At 52.6% G+C, this 15,784-nt stretch overlaps 4 protein-coding genes across 4 annotated transcripts; 3 read left to right on the forward strand and 1 right to left on the reverse strand.

Moving 5' to 3' along the window:
• Positions 1–1,663: 1,663 nt before the first annotated feature.
• On the forward strand, positions 1,664–3,170 carry VTN49DRAFT_6385 (uncharacterized protein; the record flags this gene model as incomplete). The annotated part of the gene is made up of 5 exons (XM_069414538.1): positions 1,664–1,924; positions 1,981–2,107; positions 2,168–2,288; positions 2,457–2,851; positions 2,902–3,170. 5 exons carry the CDS (start codon positions 1,664–1,666, stop codon positions 3,168–3,170), a joined length of 1,173 nt encoding a protein of 390 aa, XP_069265774.1.
• Positions 3,171–5,893: 2,723 nt separating this feature from the next.
• Positions 5,894–8,341, forward strand: VTN49DRAFT_6386 (uncharacterized protein; the record flags this gene model as incomplete). The annotated part of the gene is made up of 4 exons (XM_069414539.1): positions 5,894–6,196; positions 6,246–6,355; positions 6,412–7,490; positions 7,548–8,341. The coding sequence occupies 4 exons, from the start codon at positions 5,894–5,896 to the stop codon at positions 8,339–8,341; spliced, it is 2,286 nt and encodes a 761-aa protein (XP_069265775.1).
• A 279-nt stretch (positions 8,342–8,620) lies between these two features.
• Positions 8,621–11,256, reverse strand: VTN49DRAFT_6387 (uncharacterized protein; the record flags this gene model as incomplete). Its single annotated transcript, XM_069414540.1, has 5 exons — positions 8,621–10,240; positions 10,290–10,592; positions 10,639–10,765; positions 10,824–11,175; positions 11,223–11,256. 5 exons carry the CDS (start codon positions 11,254–11,256, stop codon positions 8,621–8,623), a joined length of 2,436 nt encoding a protein of 811 aa, XP_069265776.1.
• Positions 11,257–11,544: 288 nt separating this feature from the next.
• VTN49DRAFT_6388 (uncharacterized protein) lies at positions 11,545–12,687 on the forward strand (the record flags this gene model as incomplete). Its single annotated transcript, XM_069414541.1, has 2 exons — positions 11,545–11,696; positions 11,748–12,687. The coding sequence occupies 2 exons, from the start codon at positions 11,545–11,547 to the stop codon at positions 12,685–12,687; spliced, it is 1,092 nt and encodes a 363-aa protein (XP_069265777.1).
• Between the last annotated feature and the right edge of the window lie 3,097 nt (positions 12,688–15,784).

Below are 15,784 nucleotides of genomic sequence, written 5' to 3' on the forward strand. Positions count from 1 at the left end.
GGGGGTCTTGTCATTCTTCGTGAACCAAGTGCTGTGCCAGTCTGTGGGCTTCGGCCCTATCCCTCGCTCTCCCTTCTCCCGGGCTCCTGGTACTTGGAAGTCTTCTGGGTACAAGCAACACGTTGGTACCTTTGACCTTGGAGCTGCCAAGGCACCTGATGGTTGCGGAATTTGGAACCAGGCACAACGAAAACACGCCAGGGACCAGTCACGTGATGTTTCTGGCATCCGAAATTCAGCTCGAGTGCCTGGGAACTTCCCCCCGTGCAGCTTGGCATCTTAGCTTGCTCCCGAAAATGAGCGTCCAGGCTTCAAGAGAGTTGAGCAGCATTGCACGCTCTCCTCAAGCGAGAGATCTCTGCGACTGAAATTCTTTCAGTGAAGGGATCTCCCAGAAATCTATGACAGTTGTCTCCAATCACAAGGACGCATGGTCACCCCGACTGCCATCCAGTGACCCAGGCACTGATGTGGGGCCTCACGACCACGTGATTTGTAATCGAAACTGCGTCGGAGCGGAATAACCTTTGGACGTCCAAACCAGGACTAGCACCAGCACTTCCCGAAACTGGTAATCTGATCGTCAGGAACAACTTTTTGACCTGGCAAGTAGTTTAGAAGTATTCAATGAACGAAAGAAAAGAAATCAAATTATTCTCCAAGTGACAAGTTTTGAAGCTGACTGTGAACTGGCGTTCGATGACAAATATCTACATCTCATAGAACGAGCAACCTCTGTTCCAGGTACCCCTGCCATGCGGGGCAACGTCTTGGGGCAGCCATTGGGTAGGGCTCAGGTTAAGAAGCAACGAACCCTAAGAACCATCGCTAAAAGGAGAGTATAGATTTTGAAGACCTCACAAGAAACATGATCCACATGTACTTGATCGAATCAACTGTGCCTATCGAGTTTGTGGACACTGAAAATTGAAATAGGTTGCAATTGCCCAGTTTATCGATACTCTGGTGTATACATGCTTGGGATGATGATGACGACGCCGTAGAATGCCCTACACAACGGTGGGCAGGACCCTCCTCGTCATTATTTGCAGTAAATCATTCAAATGTCCTCGCGCAAATCCTGGAATTTTACCCTTCACATTACTCCAGTGTACTATCTCTGGGAGCAATCGGAGCAGTAGGAGGACTTTGATGCGGATGTGGCGGAGACCAGGCAGTTGCCTACTCGAACGTTCTTTCGGGGACATGGCATGCTGCTTGGTTCATACAAATCGGATTCAATGTTGATATCAATATATATTATGCCGGTCACTGAGCTTGGCGTTACAAGGCAACCCAGGGTTGGAAGATTTTTAAACATACCGGGAGTGATACATTTAGCCTGCTGATAATGCAAAGAAAGGGAATTATCATTGGCAGAATCACTGGCAACAAAAGAGTGGCGTGTGTATATCTCGACAGATCTCCTCGCACTCGGCGGCTATTTAGCCAAGTCTGGAATTCCATGCAGCTGGATAAATATCCATCTCGATGCTTGCCTGTTTATCGAATTGGTCCAGCACACTTATATAGAAGATGGCATGAAGAGTGCTCCCCACAGCATATTCATTGCTCTTAGGTAACAATCTGGTTCTGCTGGCAAATCTCACCCTTCATCTGGAGCTATTTTCGTCTTATCAACCCGACATTCTCTTCGTTCAAGATGGTTGAACTCAGTGTGAACGGCGGTTCATCGCTGGGCTCTTGGGAGACTGGCCCAAAGTACTATGACAACGAGCCAGCCCCAATCACACCTAATAAGCCTGAATTAGTTCCTGGCCTACTTGACCGAGTCATTAGCCTTGCAAAAACATTCGATTTGAACAATAACAAAGAACGGTTGTCCCTTTTGGAAGCCCTCCGTTCGCTGATATATGCGCTGGAAACACCGCACGAAGCCAATCAAAGACAACGCTTAGAGGGAGTATGCCACTTTCCCCGTCTGGCTTCCGGCTTCAATGATGGCTCAAGTACATGCAGATTACATGTTCGGCACTTGTCGATGTTGCAGTTGACTTGGGAGTGTGGCAGATCCTGTCAAAGGATGACAAGCCAAGGACTGTCGCCGAGTTAGCAGCGGAAACTGGTGCTGACCCGGCCCTTCTCAGTATGCCACCGACAGTCGCCAAATAAATATGTCGCTCCAGTAGCTGACGGGTCTGATCAGGCCGCATAATGAAACACCTCAGCTCAAATGGAACGATCATCGAGACTGGTCCGAATGAGTACCGCCGCACGAATTTCGCTCTGGCCATGTCAATGAGGCGATTCGCTGACGGTAGTCGATTGTAAGTTTCAATCCTTCCGGCTCTAAAAGATATGCGTGCTTACCCTCGTACGAGGAATAATGCCTATATCAAAGCTTTGATGGATTTACCCGCTTTTCTCAAGAGGACTGGATATCGCAATCCTACGAATAGCCATGATTGTCCTTTCCAGACTGGAAATCAAACAAGATTCCATTATTTCGAGTTCTTGGAAAACCACCCAGAATATGCCCGGCAGTTCAACGCCTATATGTCTTTCTACCATCAGGGACGCCCCGGTTGGATGGACTTCTATGATGTCCGCCGATTGTGCTCCAATATTGGGCCGGACGATGTGCTTCTTGTGGACATCGGTGGAAACGTTGGCCATGATCTATCGGAATTCAAGCGCAAGTGGCCTGACGCACCAGGACGCCTCATACTCCAGGATCTTCCCAAGGTGATCAAACATGCAAAAGAATCCGGGCTGCCTTCGTACATCGAGCCCATGGAACATGATTTCTTCACTGAGCAGCCCATCAAGGGTATGTATCAGTCCCCGAATCTTGCCAGTATCCATCGAAGGAAACGATTCATAGTGCTTCGTAGGTGCTCGTGCGTATATTCATGCATTCCGTCCTCCATGACTGGCCAGATGAGCAATGCCGTAAGATCTTGGAAAATCTTGCTCCCGCGATGAAGCGTGGATTCAGCAAACTGCTGATCAACGAAATCGTGATTTCGGACACGGGGGCATCCTGGGAGTCCACCTGTACCGACATCTCTATGATGTGCCTCGTAGCTTCCCAGGAGCGTACAGCCACCCAGTGGCAGGAGTTGCTGGAGTCTACCGGATTCAAGATTACCAACATTTGGACTGATATGAGAAGCGCTGAGAGTCTCATCGAGTGCGACTTGGCCTAGATGTCTCAACTGTCGGATGACGAAACGATGATCCCTGAGATGATTACGTGTGTGAAATGCGGAGGGTCTGACAATATACGTGTTCGCTCTTCATCCCTTTTCCATTCTTCAGGCTCCTCTCGGCCTCGGCAGGTTAGAGATTATCGATCCCTCTGTTCGTAATTGGATACTTTGTACTTCGTATGGGAGTCTGTTATTCTGAAATAGTTTGTGCGATATGCAACGGTGCCGTCGTACCGAGTGAGTTTTCGATCTTGCAGTTCGTGATCGTTCAGCGAGAAAAGCTCACAGAGCTTCCGCGATTTGTGCCAGTCTGGTTAGAAATTTGTTCAATTCTTGCTGGCGTTTTGCAAGCTCTATGCTCGCAACTGTCCACTTGAAAACAGCCCATGATGCCGTCTATGATCAGCGGCCTGTGGTGATGACGCTATTTGCCGAGGGCTGTCAAGTTAGCCAAGAGCGAACGTCGTTCCGCATCTACAGCACATCCGGCACTTTGGAGTCGCCTTGACTTCTCTGGACATTTGTTTGGTCGAATCCCTTGATTTCTGCAGCCTGCGAAGTAACCATGTGGACAGACTACATGATGGAATTTCAGAATATCAACCCTACCGCGACTGTGTAATAGCCGTTGGCTTTAAGGATGCCGATATCAGCCACATCAACCTCTTCTGTTAGCACAACGCAGCAGCAAGCTAGAACCTGACTTGCCATGTGCCTGGATGGAGTAAATACCGGCGATAAGGTCTTTGAGACCATCAGATCGCCTTTCCAGCTTAGAATAGAGGCCCTACGTCTTGGGATTGTCCTTTGGTTTGGCCTTGATGTTGCTGCCTTTGCGCGAAGTGGGCATCCTGATGTTGCTGACGGAAAAATGTCTGAAAACAGACACAGAACAGGAGAAAAAGACAATTGAGGGTGACTGAGAGAAGTCGTAGGAGAGAAAGCGATACTATGCGCACACCATCCGGGATGCCATCTTAGGCAGGAAGGTACTAACGACGCCGATTACAGGGAAGGTACCGTGAGGCAGGGCATATTGTATTGGATTTGATCCACGAAGCCGCTCCTTGAAGCCCAGAGCCGTTGTAGACTTGCAGCACGACGCATATCATATCATCCTCCTTGTAGCCCTCAGGACCATCAAGCCTGAAGTCTCCGGGCAGAATACCTCGGCTCATGATGTGGGCAAATTGGCCAATAAGACGCCCGAAGAGACCCCAGCTGCAGCCAAGCTGCGTTGGTCACAAAGTAGCACCCCGAGCTGTCTGATGACGTAGGAGCTCCCTTGCCGTGCGGCGTTCGGGCTCGATCCTGAGGGCCGAGCGAGGAGCAAGTACTGAGCCCCGGACTTTCCTTACTCCGTACGACTGCTCCATGGTCCTGCTTGATTACTGACCTCCCTTGGCCATCCGAGCATGGGACTCCCGGACTGGCACAAAAGTACTTTCCGAGGAATCTGGGGTTGCGGCAGGTTCGATCGTTGACTTTCGGGAATCGGAATGGACCCACTTCCACGTGGGGTAACGATTTCCCGATTTGAATTAGCCACCTTGAGGTCGCATTGGCCGCCCACACAAGACGGGATGGCCTTTTCCAGAACATGGACAAAATGGGAAGGTGAAAACGTATGTCCCAAATGGGCAAGTAATTCCTGCCCGGGAGACAGAGCAATATGAAGACGTACTACGAAGTGCCAGCCTAATAAAAACACCCCACAGTCAATGACACCTCTTGCTCACCAGCAGTTTTGTGCAATGAAGAACGGGCTGCGGGCTGGGACGTTGGAAATGGTTGCATGCCACTGCCTTCTTCGAACGCTCAGGCGCCATGGGGACACGAGGGCCACGTGACAGCTCCAACCATCGGAAAAATCCAGCCGGATTTTTATCCGGGCACTGCGGACCAATCATGGCCATGCTGGTGCTGGATTTCCCCCTCCAAAACCCCAACGACTCCAACTCCCCGTACGGGTTTTTTTTTTTTTTTTTTTTTCTCTCGGCCGGACCCGGCGACTGAGCAGTCCAGACAGGGTCGACCGGTCACTGGCCAGTTCCCCCGCAATTCGGCTAGTGTCAGCGTATGGAGTGTTTCGGAGAGCACTGCACCGACACGTAGAAACGCCAGGCCCCCTCCATGGCCCTCGCGGCCGGCTTCGGATTGGCGCTTCGGAGTGATTAATCCGATGATCAGCTGCCCTCCCCGCCCCTTTAGCTCGGGATGCTCTGAAAGGCGATGGATTCTGCACGGAGAACAGACGCGACTCCGTGCGGTATCTGCCCTGTTTCAACGGAACCCGCCTATCCCCGGAGGATGCCGGTGGGGGAGAGGTTTCGGTTAAAAAGAACACGAGGCACTGATAACGTCCGGAATTTGACCGATCGGGAAGGTTGCGCGAGGGGCCAGACAGAGCTAGAAAGTCAACCAACGAACCCATTTGATGAAATATGCTCCGCAGATTGAGTCATGGATGGATGGCGCACTCTAAGCGAAATCCAGTTGGGGGGGAGCCATTGTCAATGGTGCTGTTTGCTTTTTTGTCGTACCCCTCCTTTCGGACAGCTGCCCTGTGTTGTGTGTATTGTGCCTGGCTGTTCAGATGCTTGTCATGGATATAGAGTCTTGCTAGTTGTTGGAGTCAACAAGAAAGATCGACAGGCCATCCTGAGTGCAAGGAAGCTGAGCTGGAGACAACGACTGTCCTCCCGCAATTGCTAGAAAACATGCCGAAAAGATCGTGGGTGCAGGTCGAGGGGGCGCAGACACAGTCTCCGACGTCCAAGCGGCTGTCGTTGAAGTCCACGACCTCGATAGATAAGCCCGTCAAGACCGACGATTCCGATGACAGTCCTCAGATTGCCCAGCAGAATGGCTCCCATTCCGATGAAGCGACGGACTTGACGAACGAGAATCGGGCGACGAAATCTCGGCGGCGAGCTCCCAGTGCATGTCAATCCGACGCCGAAACGGTCTGGCCATCTCTGACTAGGAAAGTAAAAGCCTGCGCAGCATGCCGGAAGCAAAAGGTTCGTGGTGTACGGTGTCAGAATGGGAATGCCGGCTAAAGACGGTCAGATCCGTTGTGACATGGACGAGGATGGTCCGCCATGCAAGCGATGCAAGGAGCGGAATATGCCATGTAAGCTGAACAAGAGCTTACAAACGTTGATTGAGGAGGAGTCAAAGTTAGTCCCGGGATCGCAGCTCGGAAAGTTGGTAAGGAGTGACTGACAATGCGCAGATGGCGAGCAACCGTCAGCCATGATTTGGCAATTCTTCATTCCGCACTCGGCCAGACACTACGCGCCCTTCGTCTTCCGCCATTGCCACCGCTGCAGACACCACTACCGGACTCCGCCGATGGCGAGGTACCCAGCATCTCGCCGGCGGAATCAGTTGAGTCGAAACCCGGGTCCGGATATGAATCGAGCCCACTGCAATGGCGGCGGTCCTCTGAGGACGTCCTTGCGCAGGTCCCCATCGAATCATTATACGAAATCACCCGTCTGCGCTCCCTTCGCGGGGAGACTGTTGAGGAAGATCACAGCCGACCAGATGATTTCATTTCGCGCGGCGCGATACGCATAGAGGATGCACAAAGACTGTTTGAGTTCTACCAAACACATCTGGATCCTTACATCTACTGCCTGGCCGCCAAGTACAAGACTCTGGATAGCTTGCGTAGAAGCTCGTCCATCCTCACCGCATGTATCTGCGCTGTGGCGGCGTGCCATAGCGAGCCCGACACAGCCCTCTACGACGTCTGTAATCAGGAGTTTCGACGGTTAGTGTCCACGACCATCTTCGACCGCCGCATGAGCCTGGACTACCTGCGAGCTTTGGTGATTGGGACGTACTGGCTCAGTGATGTGTCGTGGACGTTGGCCGGGTTTGCGATCCGCCGGGCGAGCGACATTGATCTGCACAAGTTTTATTTCCGCATCCTCGACTCGAGCAACGGGCCCGTCTCGACGCCGAACAGCTGGGATCCCTCCGATCCGGAGGCGTCGATCGATCCCGTCCGGCTGTGGTATCTGCTGTACATTTGCGATCAGCATCTCTCCATCCTCTATACCCGCCCACCAATGATCCGCGAAGACGAGACCATTCGCGGCTGGAGAGGCTATCTGGAGTCGCCGCATGCGACGCCGGCAGATGTGCGAATTTCCAGTCAGGTCGCCCTGATGATCCTGCTCAGCCAGGTGCGAGAGCTGTTTGGCGTCGATGCCACACGGCGCGTGCCTCGCGAGTACGTGACACATATCGAAATGTTCAGCCGACAACTCGATCAATGGCAGGCCCATTGGGCACAGAAGCTGCGTAAGTCATCTCGATTCTTTTGGGCCACGTGTAAGGTGGAAAGCTGACATTTAGCAGAACCGAACGAGCACATTGGCAACTTCCCGAGCAAAGGCGTCCAGGTACACTATCATTTTGGCAAGCTACATCTCTTCTCGCACGTCTTTCGAGGGCTCAAGTCCGCCGACCACCTGGAACCAATTCCGCCGTACTTCAGGGACGCCGCCGCGAAGGCCGTCTCGCACGCGACGACTATTCTGGAGCTCCTCCTGCATGATGCGGAACTCCGACGCAGTATCGTGGGCGTGCCGCACTACTTCCACACCATGGTCGCGTTCGCCTGCGTGGTCCTGGTCAAAGTATCGGACCGCTATCGCGAGGAACTCAAGATCGATGCTGTCGCAGTCCACTCTCTGATTCGACAGATCATCAACCTCCTGCGCGAGAACAACTGCAGTCGGCATCACCTAATCCATTGGATGGCTGAGGGTCTTGGGAAACTGCTCGACTCGGCCTCTCTGTCGTTTCCTTCGCCCACCTCAACGACTACGCCGTCCATCGCCACACCAACGTACACATTCAACAGTAACAACAACACCAATGCCGACAACAGCAACAAGTCCATAGCGGCACCGCCCGTGTCCTCTTGGCAATCATTGTCTCCGTCACACTCGCTCCTGGACGACGGAATTCCCGAACAGCCCACCTTCCCCTCTGTCGATCCTCTACTACAGATGGATGCGACCTTTGGCAGCTCCACGCCGGGTCATACCGCCGCCGCGGATCCGTCTTGGTCCGGGCCGTTTCTACCCGTGTTCGAAGGCGCGGACGGTGAGTGCGAGTTGACGGATTTTAGCTTCAACTTTGTCTAGCATGTTTTACTTGTACCTCCTCGTTTGATGTGCATAGACATGGTTTGTTGTGTTTATCCTTTTTTTTTTTTTTCGGTTCCTCTTTTGATGGGATAATAATACCCCTGGAGTCTTTGGTTGGGTTGAGCTTGATGGGTTTGATGCATGGCATTATTTTAGGGTTGAAAAAAAAGGCATGCATGATCTGTGTATGTAACTGAATCCTGAGATAAAAAAAAAAATGCAAAAAAAACATATCAGAGGTACTTGTACACCAATTCCCCTCAATAACCCTCGTCTCTACCATTCGTCGTCATCATCATCCGCATACGCTCGCTTTCTCAACCTCCACAGTGTCGTCCCTTGTCCTTGTCCCTGGCCGTAGTCATCAACCTTCGTCACAGGCGGAGCCTTCCCCTTGTCCTCCACCACGCGCATCCAGGGCACATTCTCCACGCGCCGCAACCGATCTTCCAGTCTCTGCAACTGTTCCTTCAGCTCTGATTTCTTCGCCGGGGTCATTGTGTTCGTTGTCGCCATCTTCTTCAATTCCTTGGCGACTCCATACAAGGAGTCCCGCGCCGCATAGTACTCCTCGCTAACCGCCCACGATGGCGCATCGACCTGTCCGCGAACAAGGAGGATGCCCTGCCCTTGCTCGACGAGCGTCGACCGGAGAACCTCGGCAGGAATCGGCGTGAGGAGCTCGATTTTCTGCGTTGATGGATTGATCGACCGGATGAGCGCGAGGCCGAGCGAGCGCGTCGCAGCGGGATTCGGTGGCGTGCAGGTGCCGGCACCCACGAAGAAGTAGGGGAGAGATTCGTTGCGGGAGCGTGTGATGAATGGGGACAACTGGGAGTGGATGCCCGAGGCTGCAGAGGGATTGTCTGCTTCCGTCATGCTGGTGTCTTGCTCTTCCTCGCCGTGGCCAGAGTTGTCCGGCTCGTCTGCTGGCTCGGAGACTGCAGTTATCGCGCGGGGATCTTCGATGGCTGTAACGGATACTATCGAACCATCGAGCAGATCCCGGAGTGAGTCTGGATCCTGCTGGTTGCCCAACACCATAATCCCGACAATGCCTTGATTCGGGCCCGCGTAGGACACAGTGATCGGCCGTATCCGTGTCAGCGGAACGTCCGACCAGACCGGATTTGGACTATCCGCAGGCTGCCACTGATGAAAGTACGACTGAATCTGCATCGCGCGCAGCTCGGCGCTGGACCGCGTCGAGAAATCAACCGGCTGCGACGGGAGCGTCGTCAACGCCACTCGCGCGGAACCAGCCGCCTGAGCTAGTGGCTCGACGACCTCATCTGGGCCTTTCTCACTCATGTATACCACATCGGACAGCCCCAAAGAACTAATCAGCCACATGGCCATCTCAAGCCCCTGGCCGAAGATCCAGCCAGGAAAGTTGATGATGAGTGGGCATTGAGGATACGTAGCGAGGAGCATGCGGTAGTGATCCATCAGATTTGTGGCTGCCGCAGCGTAGTGATCTGGGTCTTCTCGCGGCGAAGGGGCGCCGATATGATGGGCTCGAATGATCCTTCCATGCCGAGAATTTTCCAAGGTTGGATGTGTAAATGGCGGGCCAAAGACGGGTTCACGTAGATGTGCAAGGTAGATATTTCCCATCGGGGAGAACTCTGCTTGCCCGGGATCGAGGTCGAGAAAAGCGACACCATCCGAGTTTTGTGTCTGGTTTTGAGATGCATCCGTCTGGGGTGCTGGGCTCAATAGGTGGTTCAACAGGTACCGACTAAATGTCGATTTCCCAGAGCCCTTGGGTCCGCAAACTAAGACCCTGAGCTCATGGCCTCGGCGCGACAGGTTCTTGATCGTTGCACTCCATTTCTTGTCGAGGTGCAGCGGGCGGAGAGGCCGTTTCAGGGGGTCTTCCAACGAAGTAAACAGCTGCCACACAGATTAGAATCGCCGAATGCTGGAATTTCGCATAACTTACAGGCGCAAATGTCCGTTTGGGCGGTCCGTCTGAGGTTTCCTTGTCTCCAGGCTCCCCTCCGACGTTCCATATACGGTTATATACCGGTGATAAGTTTCTGAGACGAGGTAGGCCGCTCCTGCAAGACGAAATCTCTACCTCTGCATATCCCCCCACTCCCGAAACGCATTTTATTACGGGAAGAGAGTGTGTCGATGGCGCGTATACCCGGTAAGTCTTTGGGGAAGGTGCCAATTTGGCGCCCATCAGGCTGATCACGCCTCTCTTGACCCAGATATCGTAAATTCCAATGAACGTAAGAGTCTGCGACAATCAGCACTGGGCCAGGTCTCTCAATTGGGCGACAAACCATTGTCTCCCGTATGCGCACACATATCCTGTGCTTGTCGCTATACACGATGTCGCTTTTCTTCAACCGCATCTTTGACAGGGCAAAGTTTTCGGTGTCGACCGTGGTTTGATATGGGGCCTCATAGCTGATGCCACAACGTCAGCATTGTGTACTTGTCGTGGAATGAGCACGCAGTTTCTGACCTCTCTTCTTCCTGGTCAATCTCCCCGTCTACTTCGTCTCCAGCAACCGAAGCAATGGAGACGCCCACGTCTGGCTCGGTAGTATTTTCCAGCATTTCCACCTCGTCTGGCGTGGAATCATCAGGCTGTGGCGGACTTTGCGGTTTCAATTGTGGTTCAGCATTCTGAGGAACCTTTTTGGTCGGGCTGCGCGACTTTGATGGCTTTGATTTTTTGGCTAGGGGTTCTTTATTGGTCTTTGGGGTTGCCGGCACATCAACATTTGTCGAGGACTCCTGCTCCTGTTCTAATCTTGCTTTCCGCGCCGCAATGGCACTTACGGCGCTCACCGCGTCTGCAGCTCGAGGCGCTGCTGAGCGGTTGTTAGCGAAGCCGCACCATACCTTGAGGATTGCTTACCTGTCGACCGCGGCTTTTCCGCTTTTCGTTTCATCTGTCTTTTCTCGAGATGACCTTTCTACTTGATATCGTGGCTGCAAAGGAATTTTTCATCCCTATACCCGACGACGACACGCAGTTGAAATTTTGTATATCTTATCGTTTAGGTTATCAAGATATCGCATATCGAAAAGTTATAACCTTATCGGTTATCGGAAATGGTCCGTGCACTGCAGCTGTTGGAGGAAAAAAAAAAATTCCAAGACCGTGTCGCAGTTGCGATTGCTAATGCAAATAGAACAAAGGTGCCAATTCTTTTGTTGGCATGACATTAGCAGCTACAATGGGCAACAAAGTACGAGAAGAAAAGCCCGAGAGCGAACCGGAGTCGGGGCACTCCACGCACGACACAAGTGATACAGACACGGGCTCAAGCTCAGAATCCGAAGTCGAGACAAGCTCGAATAATGGCCGGACATCCGGTCAAGAAACTCAGTATGAATGAGAGATGACTCGCCTCCCGTTTGATTTGCACTGACGGATCAGACGAACGGTTTCATTCCTTCAGCCACCGACGTTCAAACCTCCTCCTGGGTTCCGATCCTCCTCTCAATTGAAGTCGCGCCCGTCCGCCGCTGTGACATCAGCCCTGTCGAATCTCAAAGGGAAACAGATTTTGCATATCACGGCGCCAGCTTTCCTCCCGCTGTCCAAAATCCAAGAACTGTCTCTGGCTCAGGTCGTCACAGGCCAGCCGGTGCTAAACTACAAGGGGGTGGATTACGGGGTTTCTGTGGATGCGCAGCAGAACAATCATGCGCACAATCTGCTTCTCTACAACGAGAAAACACATCAATACGAAAAGGCCGACGTTCGAGACATTCCCACCTACAATATTCATGAATTCGTCCAACTTCCCGGTGGGACTGACAGCAGAGTGAATGGCTCGTTGGAACCGGTTACGAGCAGGCCGCGTCGGCCGCAACCGAAAAACCTGAAGATGCGCTTTCATCCTGTCGGGAGCAGTAGGAACCTTCCTCCTGAGACCATTGGATCCGACTCCGAGTCGGAAAAGGAACAAGCCGTCTCGAAACTGCCGCGGCCGGCAACGGAACATCGCGAGCGGAAACGCAAGGCGGAAGATGAAGTTGAGGGAAATAGCAAGAAACTGAAGCTGTCATCATCACAAGAGGCCAGTCTACCGCCGTCATCGCAGACTGATGCTCCGTCCCAAGCGGCCCTTGCCAGCACAGAAGAAAGGGGACGGGAAGAAAAGAAACGAGAGAAGACTAAGCATCGGGACGAGACTAGTCAAGAGCGAAGAGCTCGAAAGGAGGAGAAGAAGAGGAAGAAAGAGGAAAAGAAGGAGAAGAAGAAAGAGGAAAAGGAAGAGAAGAAGGACAAGGAGGAAAAGAAGAAAGAGAAAAAGGAACGAAAGGAGGAGAAAGCAAAGAAAAAGAAGGAAAAGGAAGAAAAGAAGAGGTAGCAGAGAGAGGCTGACGTCTCGCTGAACGAATACACTATGTAAATAGAGGGCTTATATGCTGATTGCACTGTATCCATATGTTGAAGAACGACGTTGAACGGATAAGTCTGGGTCCCAGTGGTCGCTGCTACGATTACAACCAGCCAGGCGACTCTGCTATGAGTCCTCTTGTCCCCGTTGGAGAGCTAATTCTGATTGCCAGAGATCTCTTCCGCGTACCGCAGCTCCCGCAACTCTGGACTTCAGGCGCTAGCCGTGACAAGCATGACTCTCCAAGGAAGCTCCGGTGGATGTCATCGCGGAGAGTCCGGTGGCTATCGAGTAGCTATCTGAGATAAATCAATCAATGTTCTTTTCAGGTACCATAACCGACTGGTGGGAAGTTTTTTTTCTCGTTTCTCCACACTCCGTACGCGTCGCCCATTTCTTCAAATTGCGGCTACTGTACTGCTTATCACCCAAACATGGTGGTTGGTTATATGTTTGAAGATTGGACGGGCATGCACAATGACTGCTGTCAAGGATTATCTCGATCTCCGATGCACTGGCTGACTAGACGAGTGATCTGGGATTCCAAAGCATCAGGATCAGCAAAGTCTAATGTAATCTGGCTGCAAGAAGACTGCAGCCGTCACGCCATGTCCGTCGTTGTATAATTTCGAGAGCCAGAGGGCCCCTTAGGGAACGACTGGTCAGGTCGACACCAGAGGCACCTATACATCCAAGAGCTCATTGCCCAGATTGCGGAACGGCTTGAACTTGACACGGAGTCCGTGTTGTCCAAATCGAGAACTACAGCGGACACTTGCCGGAATTGTCACACGCAGTGTACGCAAAATTTTCCGCCGCTCGGCCGACAACGTAACTTAATTGCGGGATCCAGGGCGTTTCCGAACGGACCGTGCTCCCTGGGCAATCTCTCTGTCGTGAGACCCTAGGTGTTCCGCGAAAGACACCTAAAGCCGACCTGCGGGATTTACGGTGACCTAGCTTTGTTCAACCGAGATTGCCATGGTGCAGGAGATCAACGAGACCCAAAAGGCAAAGCTCGATCGTTGGGAAAATGGGAACCCGGCTGGAGCAAATTCCGCCTAATGAGTGAGCGCTTCTCTCTCTGCACGACACCAGTAACCAACGACCAACCGGACAAGATACCCACGTTTGCTGATAAATTTTCCGTTTGCTCTGGACCCATGGTGGATGCAGACTAATTCGATCAGCGGAAAATCAACGAGGCCGTGCCTCTAACGGCAAGGCCTGACTAGGGCACGCCTGTAACGAAACGCATGCCATTGCGAAAATGGAAGACGTTGATCTAACACATTCAGTGGAAAAGGGACGTGACCGGACGGGGAAAGAGGACGGAATCGACGATCTGACTTGCATTTTACCTGCTTTACCAGCAGAGGGACATCATAACTGTGCTACTTATGTACATGACTAGCAAACGAGCGCCCTCAAAGCACCCAACCGGCAAAAGTACATTAAGCAGGAGCACCTCCATCAAAGAACACACTCGACAAAGACATGGTACAAGGCGAGTCATTAATAAGTAACAAAGATGCCCTATGTATATAGCAAGGCTGGTGCATATCGACGACGCAGATTTAGCAGACGGTCCACAGCGGCAGCCAGTCGCTCTCGGCCGTGTACATACTGATGCAGTTGACCTCAAGGTTTCGAGAGTGGAGATCTACGATTCGATCGCTTTACCGACTCTTCCGTTGTGGACGATCTTTGACGAAAAAATTTTCGTCTCAAAGACTGTCCAAAGCGCAGTTGCCAGAACGCATTGCTATGCATCGTGATCTGACTACGGTCTTCGTACACTTCATGACCCTAAGGTGACAAGTGGAGGAAACTAGTGGCTGCTGGGGTCACGGGATAAATATACCCAAGCTGCTGACGAATGGGCTCTTGGATACCTTTTGGCCAAGTAGGATGGAGGCAGCCATCACCAACAAGGGACCAAGGATCTTTGAAACTCAGTGGATCTTGGCTTGATCTGCTGCTTGCCTGCTTTCTGCGCCGCTAGCCTATGCTTCTCCCCTCTTCCTCTGTGTTTCCCTATCCTCTTGCTTTGCAGTTCTGTTTCGGTGAGCGAATACAGTACCGAGTAGACAAGATAGCGTTCGCTTGGCTCTATGGTACCCAATATCACCCAGGCTGAGCGTATCTCATTATTGGCCTTATTCGAACCATCCCAGTTCGATTCGCTCCTACCGTAAACTTTGCATAATGATCAATCCATGGGCTGTGGTGTTCGTCGTTTGCAGGCAGTCATTCAGGCACGGGGCGGGGTAGCTCAATCGAATCAGCCGGGTTTCTCCAGTCCGAGTAGCTATCCCAACAGCCAATGCTCCTGTCGCTGTGGCCCTGCAGATGCACAGCGTCGTGGCATTGTTGCATACAGCTTGGGGGCGCAACGGGTGGTTGTGTTGCTGGTCTTGGGGAAGAGCGACTCGTCCCGACGATCGGAAGGGAGGGGGGTCGAGGGGCACGATGGGATGGGATGGGATGGTGGCGGGGGGATGCCGCATTCGGAGATGTGCCGCGTGCTCGGTTACCGTTGGACCCGGCGGCTAATTACGATCAGTTTCCCCCCTCCATCGAATCGAGATTTGTGCGGTTTGGGGACCAGGAAAAACAGGATTGGCCTGGAATGCCGTAAAAGTAAAATCCCGGCTGGGCACACCGCCAGTTCACCGGGCCGCTTGGATGGACTGCGACTCTGCCCGTCATTCCTGTCATCCGAGGCGTCATCCTCGGGAACGCGTGACATGCACGGGCAGAGCCGCCTCGTCTGCCGGCGTTGACTGGCCACCAGGCGCTGTCAGTCATGTCTCTCCCGCACTTCGCGCAGGAAATGTGTGAAGCTAAAAGGACTCCGGCAGCGTGGTAGGTTCATGCAGGCCAGGCCGAAAAGGGAAACCATTCCCCAAATGGCGCCGCCGGGCGAGGGATATCGACCCGGAGGCCAATCACAGCGCCGCTCTCCGATTCTTCAGAGCCAAAAGCAGTGGGGTGACTCGCGGATCGAGACAGGGCCGATCGGGGATGGAGACCGAATCACGAATGAGGATTAGTAATTTGCCCC

The sequence above is a fragment of the Thermomyces lanuginosus genome (assembly GCF_041956635.1).
Source record: "Thermomyces lanuginosus strain ATCC 200065 unplaced genomic scaffold VTN49scaffold_40, whole genome shotgun sequence".
Classification (NCBI taxonomy): domain Eukaryota; kingdom Fungi; phylum Ascomycota; class Eurotiomycetes; order Eurotiales; family Trichocomaceae; genus Thermomyces; species Thermomyces lanuginosus.